Source organism: Martes martes, assembly GCF_963455335.1.
Source record: "Martes martes genome assembly, chromosome: 4".
Lineage (NCBI taxonomy): Eukaryota > Metazoa > Chordata > Mammalia > Carnivora > Mustelidae > Martes > Martes martes.
In genome coordinates, this window is record NC_137891.1 from 39647055 (window position 1) to 39659702 (window position 12648).

The 12648-nt window shown below is 42.9% G+C and overlaps 1 protein-coding gene across 1 annotated transcript in view; it reads right to left on the minus strand.

Moving 5' to 3' along the window:
• Positions 1 to 5001: 5001 nt before the first annotated feature.
• The window catches only part of SDC2 (syndecan 2), a 102380-nt gene continuing 94733 nt past the window's right edge, over positions 5002 to 12648 (minus strand). Inside the window, exons 4-5 of the mRNA XM_080800444.1 lie at positions 8514 to 8649; positions 5002 to 7616 (exon numbers count right to left, since the gene is read on the minus strand). Of these exons, the coding sequence (XP_080656570.1) occupies positions 7453 to 7616; positions 8514 to 8649 (300 nt within the window). The 3' untranslated portion in view covers positions 5002 to 7452. The remainder of the gene's footprint in view (positions 7617 to 8513; positions 8650 to 12648) is intronic.

Here is a 12648-nt window from a genome sequence, read left to right on the forward strand (position 1 = left end):
GTTCCTGGACTAACAGCAGCTGCTACACCTGGGAAAGTTGGTGGAAATTCAAGTTCTCGGGTTCTACCCACCTACAGAATCAGAAATGCTGGAGGTGGAGCCCAGAAATCTGTTCTTTCTCTCTCTCTCTCTTTTTTTTTTTTTTTAAGATTTATTTATTTATTTTAGAGAGAGAGTGAAAAAGAGAGCCTGTGAGTCAGGGGGAGGAGCAGGGAAAGAGGGAGAGAGAGAATCTTCATGCAGACTCCCCTCTGAGCATGGAGCTCAACTCAGGGCTGATCCCAGGACCCTGAGATCATGACCTGAGCCCAGATCGCGAGTCGGCCACTCAACTGACTGAGCCAACCAGGCACCACCAGAAATCTGTGTTTAACAAGAGCTCCTGGTGATTCTGATGCCTACTAAGGTTTGAGAAGGAATTGTAAGGATAGGCCAGAAAATATCACCCTTAGTTCAAAATCCTGTAATAGCTAAGGTCATCACAATGGCTGCAAGGTCACGCATCCGCCGTCTGGCCCATGGATCTTTTACTGACCACCCACCACTCTATTCTCTAGCTCATTTACTCCCTCTGCCACATAAGGCCTTGGTGCTTGTTCCTTCTGCCAGGAATGCTCCCCAGCACCTCAGATCTCCCTCCTCACCTACCATGGCTCAGTTCCCTCACCACCTTCAAGTGTCTGCTTACGTCTTTTTGTTAACACATTACCTATTAATTGTCTGTCTCTCCCCATTAGAACTTAAGTTCCTTGAGAGCTGGGACTTTTGTTCTGTTGGTTCCTGTATTCCAAAAACCTTGAATGTGCCTGGTACATAGTGAGTGCCCAGGAATCACTTGGTGGAGGAATGTATAAATAATCTGTATGGAGGTTCTACCAGATGCCAGATAATGTACTAAGTACATCACTCACTTAATTCCCACAAGCCAGTGCATGGGATGTTTTCTTTATTGTACACGCGGAAAAAAAGGAAGTAACAGACACTAGAAAAGGACAGGACTGAGATACATCATATCAGAAGAGGGGACTTCATGATCCCCAAATTCTGGGTCAGCCCCCATGGAGCCAAGTCCATCGACATTTTATATCCTCTTTCCTGCTTTTCCTTGCAATTGGTCTAGACAGAGGAAATGCAGACTTACTCTGGCATTTACCTAAGCAGAAAGTAATTAAGGAGGCAAAAATCCTGCTTTCAATGACCCCAGGACAAGGCTACAAGCAGGAGGATTATCATTTTGTTTGCTGACATTTTCCTATTGCAAACACAGATAATAGAGATATTTCCCAAATATTCTAATAATACTTACTCCTCTGCCCAATGACTTTTTTCAGTTTAAAAACAGTTTCTACTGTGTTGTTATTAAGGACCTGGTAGAAGTGGATGCTTTAATATGCTTATTCATTTGATAAAAAATGAGTTATGGTGCATTATGGGGATTTCCCCCCCTTGTAGTAAAAGATGGTATTCCCTGCTAGGTATCTGAGAAAATGAAAACCCAATTCTGTGACCAGTACTGAAAAGTGAAACTGATAGTAGTTCCTCTAAAAAGACTGTGCTAGGAGGCAGACCTGGGGCCATCCTCCTTCGTTACCTACTTACCTCTCCAGCTGATCTCATCTGGACCCATGACTTTTAATACCATCTACCTTGTGTTCACTCCTGTGTCATCGGTCAGGGTCCAGGAAGGAAACTAGAGCCATGCTGGATTATGTAATAGAGGGAATTCGGTCCAGGGAATTAGGTATGAAGATGTTGGAACAGCTACAAGGGCAAACTGGGGAAGGCAAGATAACCCAGAGAAAAGCAATGGCACAGAGCCACTACCCTCCCTAAGGCTGGGGAGACAGAGGGGGAAAGTGGGGCTCATGAGAGTTAAGGAACCCTGGGAACTGGGAACTTGAAGGAGAGATGGTTCGGTGGGAATTCAAGCCATTGAGCAGATGCATGAATGCTGAAGATGCTGCCCAAAGTTGGGAGAGGAGGGGAAAGTACTCTGGCTTTTCTCTTCCACCTGACCTCTAGTCTTCTGCCAATAACCTTCCACTGGCCAGACTTTCCTAGAAGCCAGTTGGCAAGGAAGCTTGGGAAGCATCGTTCGCCTGGGGCATCCCTTTCCCTGCCCTCCAACTTCCTTACAGAGCAGGGCAGGGAAAAGAAGGAAATGAGAGTGCCAACAGTCAAGTGATGGGACACTATTCCTACATTATTATCTCCAGCTCAGACCTCTTCTGTGATTCTTACATGCAGCTGTTCATCTGCACTTGAGTGTCTCCAAAGGAACTCTTACCAGCCAATGCTCTGATATTCCCCCTCTCAGAATGGGACTCACTCAGCTCAGCCAAAAACATGATGTCGTCTTTGATTCCTTTCTTTCCTTACTCCCCACTCCTTCTAACCTTTCAGCAAGCCCTGTGGATTCCACCTCCCCAAACAATTCCTCTCCAGTCTTCTCCGTTTCCACCATTACCACCTTAGGCCAAGCCACCATCGTTTCTCCTCTAGGTAACAATAATGATCCCCTAAGTGGCCACACTACCCCCAGTAGGGGTCAGGTCCTGAAGATCTTGAGGGCAGGTGTAAGGTAAGGAGTCAGGACTTCGTTCAAAGTGCTATAGGAGCCATTGAAGAGAGTATGAAATAATGGATATCGTAAAGAGATCAGCCTCGCTTCACAGTGGGAATAAAATGTAAATCAACAGAAGTAGAGGACGGAAGACCAGTAAGGAGGCAATTAATGCTTCTCAGCTATTCTTATCCTACCTTTTCTACCATGGTCTACTACCGAGGTCAAACACTGGCCTTGTCACAGTTCTTCCAAGGGGCCGAGCTCTGTCCCTGTTTAGGCCTTCCCACAGCCTGGAATACGTACCTCGATTTTAGCACACTGGCTCTACATCATTCAGGCCTTACCCTCTCAGAGACCTTTCCCGACCAGGCTGTAGTAATTCTAGCTGTTCACAAATACACCATCTCTCTCCCTACAGGCACAAGTAGAATCGTACCTCTCTGCACACTGGAAGTTAGGTGTGGCCACAGGACTTGCTCTGGCAAATGAAGTGTGGGTGGGCAGTCCCATAGGTCACTACTGGGTAGAAGGCTTAAGAGCCACTGTTTGGTTACCATGCTTTTCTTTCTCCCACAGTGACTGGCAGCATTCCAGATAACAGGTACTCCAATGACTGGACACTGAGGCTGAGGATATCAATGCACAGCAGAACTCTGCCAACCGCCAACTGCTGGACACATGGCACGAGTAAGATCCAAGTAAATCCTTGCTATTGCAAGTTGCTGAGATTTTGAGGTCATTACCGCAGCACACCTAGCCTAGCTGGGCCCATAGAGTCCTTCAGTCCCTTACATCAGTCTGCATGATGTCCATCATGGAAATTACTACCAACTGGCAAGTCCTCCTTGCTAGTTTTGTTTCCTCTATGCACCCCTCTCCAAACCCCATGAGAGCAGGAGCTCTATCTCATCACTATACCCCCGGCTTCCAGAAGAGTGCCCAGAGCATATTCAGTAGCAAGTATCTGCTGATTAAACCCCCAACGCCTTGCACATACAACCATTTGTTGCTTGAATGCTACTTTGCCAAGGCAACGAGAATGAATTGCTGTTGTGCTCATACACCGGAAAGACCAAAGTTCATAGCTTCACTCCATTTGTGGGTTAGAATTATTGCTTGGGTCACATACACCCTTCCAGCTAACTCACAGGAAACAAGTTGCTTCCGAAGCCACCATGAATCCCTGGTCAGAAAATGCCTTGCCAGAAATCATATGCAACAGATAAACAAAACAGTAAGTGTAAGAGTGAAGTTGCCCAAAATCAGGAGATAGAGTGGGACGAAATTCATTTTGATATTTTTACCGCTAAATGGCAGGGTTTTTCATTCTTTTTAAAGCTTCCCATGCCAGGGTGCCCGGGTGGCTCAGTCAGTTAAGTGTCTGCCTTTGGCTCAGGTCATGACCTACAAGGTCCTGGGATTGAGTTCCTGCCTCCAGGCTCCCCACTCAGCGGGAGTCTGCTTCTCCAGCTGCCTCTCCCCCTGGCTTGTGCTCTCTCTCTCTTACTCTAACAAATCTTTTTTAAAAGGTAAAACCTTTTTTAAAAAAAAGTTTCCCATGCCTGCTAAAGCAGATTTTCCAAAAACAGCCAAATCTCAACTTTCACTATTGTAATAAAATATCAGCACTGAAAACGCCTTTGCGGTTACTCAATTCAGACTACATTTATCATCTGGCTTGGTTAATTTTAATTGAAAACTTCTTCGGGTCTCACCGATGTCTGCCAGAGGTTTAGAACTTCAGAAATTCAAGTTAGAGGTTATGTTGCTTTAAGTCGTTGTCTTTTAACACCAAACATATTAAAATTTTTTTCCTACCATCCATTACATAATTATTTATAATAAAGTTGTAAAGATGATTGTGATCATAAAATTCACCCTGCAATATTTTTAGGTTTTCTATTTTTGCTCCTCACTTAAAATTTTCCGTAGGTTTTCAAAATGTCTAAGACACTAAAGAAGCAAACTCCTAAAAACCATGAAAGTTGTTATTGCCCCTGTTTTTAGAGGACCCAGCACCCTTTGCAGGACATTCAAGTTCCTTTGGGAAACCAGAGTAAGGTACTATGTTCTATTTATTAAGCTTAGTCTTCTAGACCCTGTACTAACACACTATACCCTGAAAAAGTAAGGGGCTTTTGCCTCCTTTGCAGAAAGGATTACCAAAATACCATTTCACTAAATATCCAATCCGAAACTATCAACTTTGAATGTGAATAAGATGGCAATTATGCTGTCTTGTCCAACTTAAGTTCAGTTTTATTAACCAGGTCCCAATCCTGAAGTTCAGGTGCTAGGCACCTGTAGCTGAAACTTAAAAACACACCATGAGCTCATCCCACCTTCCCCATCCATGGAGAACAGGACAGCTGGAATACTGCACATTTTCCAAACACAAAGCCATATTCGCACAAAGGAAATTATTTACATGTGGCTAAGGAAACAGGAAATTTTCATGTTGGCTTTAATGTTTATATTTTGCCAAAATTTTCCTGAACTCGGTAATTGTTACTAACACTTCATATAGCACGATTTACTGCATCTTAAAAACTAAAAAGAAAAAACTCAGCAGAAAGCATACAGTTGAAGAAAACTGGATGTCAGTCTATACAGTTTTTTGTTTTTTTTTTTTACTTTCAGCATGACAGACTTTATTTTGGCACTTTAACAAATATTTTGCTTTACAGCAGTGACAAAATATTTGCCAGAAACTTTCTTTTCTTGGCATTCTATTGCAAGCAGTTGTTATTCTATGAACTGAATTTCACTATGCTTTGCACAGTTAGAGGTATACCCACTACCTTCTTTACCTCTGTAATCGAGGGATATTGTGCAACTTTAGAAGGTGCTAGAACTTTCTTTTAACCACCCCAAAGTGGATTGACTCTGTAAGTGATGGGACAGGAATTTGAGAATTAAGGCCATTAAGAATTTAAGTAAACACTGTTCCGAGTGCTGCTTAAATTTTTTTTTTAATGAGTTATGTGGCAATTCCAGGGGACGTTCTCTAAATGAAGTATTCATACTTTATTAAAAGTACATTATGTATCGAAAGGGTCGCTGTTTTTGCAGTCTTCTTCCTACTTTGGCGGCTCACACATTAAAACAAAATTTATGGTGAAAACAGAAAAGGAAATGTTGTTAGAAGGAAATACCCAGGCAGGGTACCCTCAGACTTCCATCTCCTCCTCAGGCTGCCCGGCTTTCCAGCAATTTCAATCCTCAGCAGCAAGGCCCTCCTTTTAATGCACAGAGCCACCCTGCCCCGCTTTCCTTCCCTATGGTGTGAACTATGGCATTCCCATGTACTGGTTCTTTAGTGAAGCTTCAGGAGAGATCTGGAGCACAGTTTCCAAGGTACATCAGTCTTCATCAGTCTACAGGACAAAACCTTAGATACTGACATCAGGAAAGTCCCCTTCAGTTCTTTAGAATTTATCCTCCCAAGAGTTATTTGCAAAAGCAGGCATCCCTCTCAATGTTGCCATCAGCTAGCCTACAAAAGCTTGCCAACTTCGCAATTCCCTCCCTGGCGGTCTTCCAATATCGACACCCAAACACAAGCAGGAGGCTACATTCAGATTTTCTCTGGCCAATTCAGAAGGGAGTCTGGTAATAAACAGCCTCATCGATGAGCTCTTTGGTTTTGATTTACAGACACTACGGAACGCTCAGAAATCAAACCCCCATCATCTTCGAGAGCAGATGGTCATTTGCAAAGGGGAGATGTACATTGGATCGAAAATGTACAAAATTTATAACAGTGACATTTTCAATATTAGGCCACATGATTTATTCAGTAGTTTTTATGTTCCCAAATGACAACTGATGTCTATTCATAAGACTACAAAAGTTACCATTAGAATTGTCTGTGCTTATAAAATACCGACTTTTTTTTAAACTGTTATATATACTCATTAACACCAGTCTGCAACGAGTTACATAGAATCATAGGCACTTCAAAGGCTTAAAAAGACGTGTACAACTTAAATGCATTTTTAAGAACAAAAACTGATTTCTCCTTAAACCCCTACTCGTACCTTCAAATTGCAAGAAATTAACAAATACAGTGGCCAAAGGAATCTGCAGCAACTTCTCAAAATACTGTTAGCATCTTTGGGTTTGCTGAGGCTTGTCAGTTAACTCACATCAAATCCTCCCAAAAGAAGATGTGATTACATAGCTATGACTGAACAGTTTTGTGGTAATCGTCCGATTTTACACATTAATTTGCTGTTGCAAATCTGCCTGAAGCTACAGGTAATGAAAAACAAAGCAAGTGTAAAATGGATAGTCTGACACTTAAAAATTTATACAAAGTGGAAGTTAAAGTTTACATATTTGAAAATCACATATACACTAAATTACCATTATCTGAATTATCCAAAGACAAATTGCACCGTAACAGCTACAAAAGGCATAGAGTTTTGTTTTGTTTTCAAGGGGACAAGAGGGGAAGAGCAGAGGAGAGAGGGGAACAACAGATAAATTAACAAAGTTAAGACCAACTTGGTAAGGTCCATCGGAGACATGCGGACACAAATGAAGGAGCTTTCATCTTCGAACCAGAGGATAAAAACAATCATTTTGTATCTGCCCATAAAAGTTTAAACTGATTCCATGAACATAGAGGGTTTTCATAACATAATATTTTGCCACTGCTATTCACAGAACACTGCAGATGTTAAGTTTTAATTTTATGTCGTTCTAAAGAAATACATGAAAAGTTTTAAATACAATGGGATTTTATCATTAAAGTGCCAGAATGGCTCTTTAATGGAAAACAAAAAACAAAAAACAAAAAACAAAGATCTTCATTATTCTATGCAAAAGCTTTATTTTTAAAAGTTCAGTGATCTCATAAATAGAGACACTAAGTGGGAGTTTCAGGCGTAAAACTCCTTAGTCGGTGCCTTCTGATAAGCAGCACTGGATGGTTTGCGTTCTCCAAGGTCATAACTTCCTTCATCCTTCTTTCTCATGCGATACACCAACAGCAGGATAAGGAAAATCGCAAAGAGAAAGCCAATAACTCCGCCAGCAATGACCGCTGAAACAGGCCGAAAGGAAGATTACTTTCAGGAGAGATTCAAGGGTTGCAGAAATTAACTTTGTCAAGCCCAATCTATTTACACTTTTTAAAAGGCTCCATTCAAAAAACCCCCAAACACTGAAAAACTGGATTTGATGAGGCAACCAGGTGAACTACCCAAATCTGACATTCCCAAGAAGGGACATACTTTCTTTGATTAGAATTAATCGTATCAGCTAAAAGCCTCAATAAGAAAAATCTGACTGGGGCCTCAACTAATTCCATACTTTAAAATTCTTCAGTCTTCTCACACTTCATATCTAATCTGGTTGCTTTTTCAGTGAAGACACAAAACAGAATATAAATGACTTGCGTTTTGTAAGGGTAAATGCGAAAAAAAGCAAGCAAATGTCCTTTCTAGTCTTGGCTTTGGGACTATCCTTTCAAGGACTAAGTGTTCTTAAATTGCACAAATCTTCCCCTTTGAAATCAAATGGAGACTGCTTTCATCAGCTAAGTTACAGTTAGAGACAGCATCCTTAATGCCTTGGGTGTTACTGGCCTCGACTGCCCTCCCATAAAGGACTTTTCCTTCTCAAGTTTATTTTGGTATCAGGAGAACTTGGAACTGCACGGATTGAGCTTCACACCCCACCATCTCCTCCGGACCGTTGTCCTAGACCAATTCAGGTCCAAACTTTCCTCTTCTTACACCAAGTGGTAGGATGAAGAAGCAGAGAGAAAAAAAAGAACATGTGCCTAACTCTTGTTTCTCACTCTGGAATGAGACAGGCCCTCAGACTGCTCTCCGCAGGAAGGTGACATTTGGCAAGCTTGGCCTACACCTCGGACTATCACTTAGCCAAACAGGCCGATTTAAGGACCCTCCCACCAGGCCTGCACTGGGCTACTCACCTGCCAGGACTTCTGTTCGTTTAAACAGATTGTCTGAGTGCTTCTCAGTATACACATTTGTATCGTCTTCAGCGGGGTCCATTTTCCTTTCTGAGTCAGAGAGATGAACTTTTTCCTTATCAATTTCTTCAGGTGACTGATAAGGGAAAAGATTATAAAGATCATTTTTAATGTGCTAGAAAGAAGAGCAAACAGAAGTATATTTCCAAGGTTTATACCAATGGGTGAGTTCTGGGGTAGAGCCATGCTCTCCATGGTTCTGCAAAACACCACCACAGGTAGAGGCAAGATGGCCACTTAGTGAGTTCAAGATAATCCAAATGACAAGGTTATGTTGTTTTAGTTGACATTTCGTAAGATCTGTTTTCTTACCACTCCTCTGACTTCAGGTTCCGGCTCTTTCTGGCTGTGCCAACCCAAGAACATGGTCCCAATGCTCCTTCTTCCTTCATCTCTTTGCTACACTGGGCACCGTGATGATGACAGCTTCCTTTCAGGTCTTCCCTCCAGGTGTTCTCCAAGGGCTCTTCCTGCTATCAACTCTGTGCAGTAGCCCTCCAGACTTACTCAGCAATGCTCCCCTCTACCTACTCACTTTTACAACTTCAGTGTAAGTTCAGTTCAGTGAACTAGAACTTCAGGGGTTTGGGCTCTAGAAGCAGCTCCCATGTGATCCTGACCAAGTCGTACCACTTTCCTGCACCTTGGTGTCTACCTCCATTTAACGAAGGGCACTGTGAGGTTCTTGGGTTTTCCACAATTCTAAAGCACAAATCCAAGATGGCAACTCTCAGAAGCTCATCTCCAGTTAGCATTAACCCCAAACACCCAGCAGTGTGCAGGATACTAACCCTTGGCTGTATCACTGAATAATATCAACCTTCTTTTCTATTTCCATTAATCATACCAGCTCTTCTTTTGGGCCCCCAAAGTTATTTGAGCACATTTCAAATTGTATGTTTTGCCATGTCACAGTCCTATCAACTTGCCTTCCACCAGTCTCTCAAATTAAGTGTCTTCCTTGGATTCCCATTTTCACAGCCTTGTTCAGGTGTTTATTACATCACACCCACCTTCTTACAGCAACCTTTAACTATCAGGCTGAAGTTCTTGTTGACCAACACTATTGAGGGAAACACTGTCAACTCCATTGGCTATTAGTGTAGACAATAATCCTTATCAGCTCTACTAGTCTTTCTACAAACACCCAAGTCCATTTTCATTAGGACTCTATGCTGTGGCCAAGTGATTGCTTTCTGGAGGCCAGGGTTCATCCAAAATGTCAGCGTGCTACTCAAGCCTAGAGGGTTAAAAACATAAAAAGACCTCACCTTCCTGGAGTGCCTGAAGTATTCCCAGGAAGGATCACTAACTAGACCAGGCAGGCCAGGTGGCTCTGTCTGAACTCTGGAGTATATTAGGTCATGGGTCCCTGCCTCAGTGAACAGAGCACTGGGCTTCTAACGAAGATGGCATACATATCATCAAGTGGGATAAAGAAGGTCTGTCAACGCTTCCCCAAACTGCAAGAAACCCTATACTGCCTTAAACCTCAACCTGGCATGACTTACAGAAAGCACAGGCTGCAGAGAATTATTTCACTGCTGCACAACACGTACCCAGCGTGCACCCACTCACTACGATCTACATTACTGAAACAAGAAAATATGAAAGGTCTTCCCAGGTCTTTGTGAACCAAAGTACAACAGAAAAGAGAAGCTCACTGGCAGCATTTTGCCTGCATTTTCTTCATTCTTTCCATGGAAAACTCGTTACTAACTGGCACGGTGGAAGGACAGACAGCTCAAGAGCTGAGCGAATGGATTCTCTAGGTTCTCACGTAATATCCTTTTCACTGCTCAGTAGCAACTGCTCCCAGCGGTTAGGAAAGGGAAGCAAAAACTCAACCAGGTGGCTACTCAGGCTTGTCACTAAGGAAAAGGGTAAGCGAGTTCCAGTGGTGAATGAGATGGACATAGCAGCTACTGTGATATGAGAGACTGAGTTTAACTTAGCCACATCCTTTGTGTCCCATTACTATGACGAATCCCATGAATTCCCCTCAGATTTTCTGAGTCTCTACAATCATTTGTGAGACTTGACAAAATTCCCTCTGACTTTGCTTCTGATCTGCATTTCAGGGGTCTGTGGGTGTGGGGACAGGCAGTCTCCACAGAGCTGGGGTCACCATGCACTAATAGGGACAGTCCATCCGTGCACAAGCTCCCAGGTGCTCTGGATGCAACATTCGTTCTTCACACTGAAACACTTTATTGTACAGAAGCAAGGGTTTGACCAAGAAGAATTATTGCTACAGTACAGAGTGAATCTGAAATACCTTAGCTCTTGTATGTATGTGCAAGATGAAATTACAAAAAGGCACCATAGATGATTAAACAAAGTCAATTAAAGATCTGTCACATCCACGTCTGGTGTTTTTGATGCTGTGGAAATGTATCAGAAGTAAAGGACTGCAAGCAATGCTCTGCTTCAACAAACAACTGTGTTCTTTTTATTTCTGTCACATAAATTTACAACAAACTAGACAGAATATCTGTGACAGTGACACTGATGCCACTGTCAGACCCATTCAAAAGCAGTCTATGTTAATGGCATCCTAGAGGCAATGTTTAATTTAGTTGTACCGCCATGTAACTATAAGATAGAAAATAAAATCACTTAATAATATTCACTATCAATATTATCATTATCAGTACCTAGAATACTGTTTGACACATAATGAGCAGCACTTAATAAACCTCTCATGAAGAGATGAATGATGACTCCGTTGAATACAAATGATACTAGGCAGATAAATATGTGTTAAAATGTTTAGGGATTCTTAATTTCTGAGCTCATCTGCCAAACATCTATCTTCTTTATCTAGGTCTCACGCAATTACTTCCTTAAAGCCAATTTTTAAAAATTTAAATCCATTTTCAATCCATTCCTGTCAACTGACCAGAACGCTACTGTCACATTAGGTTTTGCTTAGGATACAACTCTTGACCCCTGAAAGCCAAAATGAAGTTTCCTGCCTCAAGCTACTGGGTCCTGACGGTCACTGAGTTCAAGAGATTCAGTCATAAGTGGTCAAATAAAACTGTGGTAATGCCAAATGCATCCTTCAATGGCCACACTGCGTAACTGCCACACACTTTTGAGGACCCTCTCCCCATCTAACCATCAATAACACCCATTACTTCCCATTTCTCCCCTTCTCCCATCCTTCTTTCATTCATTCAACTTCACACGTTTATGGAGCAGCTACCATGAGTGGAGCCAGAACATGCGAGGTACATCTGCCTCAGGGTTCGGAGACCTTCTCCTTTTCCCCTATGACCTGGCCCGGAAGTTCGTCTGCCACCAATAGGAACTGGCCCATCTTAACCCTGCAGAGCACACTCCAGGCTGCAGAGGACGGAACATGGCTCCTTCCCTCCTGTGGAAACGTATGCAGCTCTGTCCCTCACTCTCCTGTTCACAGTCCCTGGGGGTGCACTGGGCCTGGGAGGGAAAACCAATGCACTCTGACAAAGGGAGGAAAATGAAAGCGTGTGATGCCCCCCATGTGTTCCTACCTTTTCGGGGGGGGCACCTCTTCCTCCAGAGAAGACACATCACTACCAACAGGAGATGGCTTTCCACGTCCTGTCTCCTACAAAAGCCTGGCAGCGTCTCACTTCCAACCAACGGATGAGTGAGCTCTCAAAGGGGACACTTGGTGTTTCTGGGTTTTCGTAACCAGGCTGCTACCCTGGGACCATCAACAAAATCTACTACTGCAGTTATATGCACTCATTTGGTGAACTGCCTTGGTCTCTACAGCTTACTGGGTCTCAGGTGACATGCTCTATGCACCCACAATTAATCTTCTCAAGGACCCATGAGGAACGGCTCAGAGAGCTCAAAAATTTGACCAGATGCAGGATTTAAAGCTTAGGCCTTCTTCAGATATTTTTTTAAAAAAGATTTTATTTATCTGGGAGAGTGTGCATGAGGGACAGCACATGGAGCAGGGGGAGGGACAGGGGGAAAGGGACAAGCAGACAACATGATGAGCACAGAGTCTACCATGGGGCTTGATCCTAGGACCCTGAGATCATGAGCTGAAATCAAGAGCCAGACACCTAAC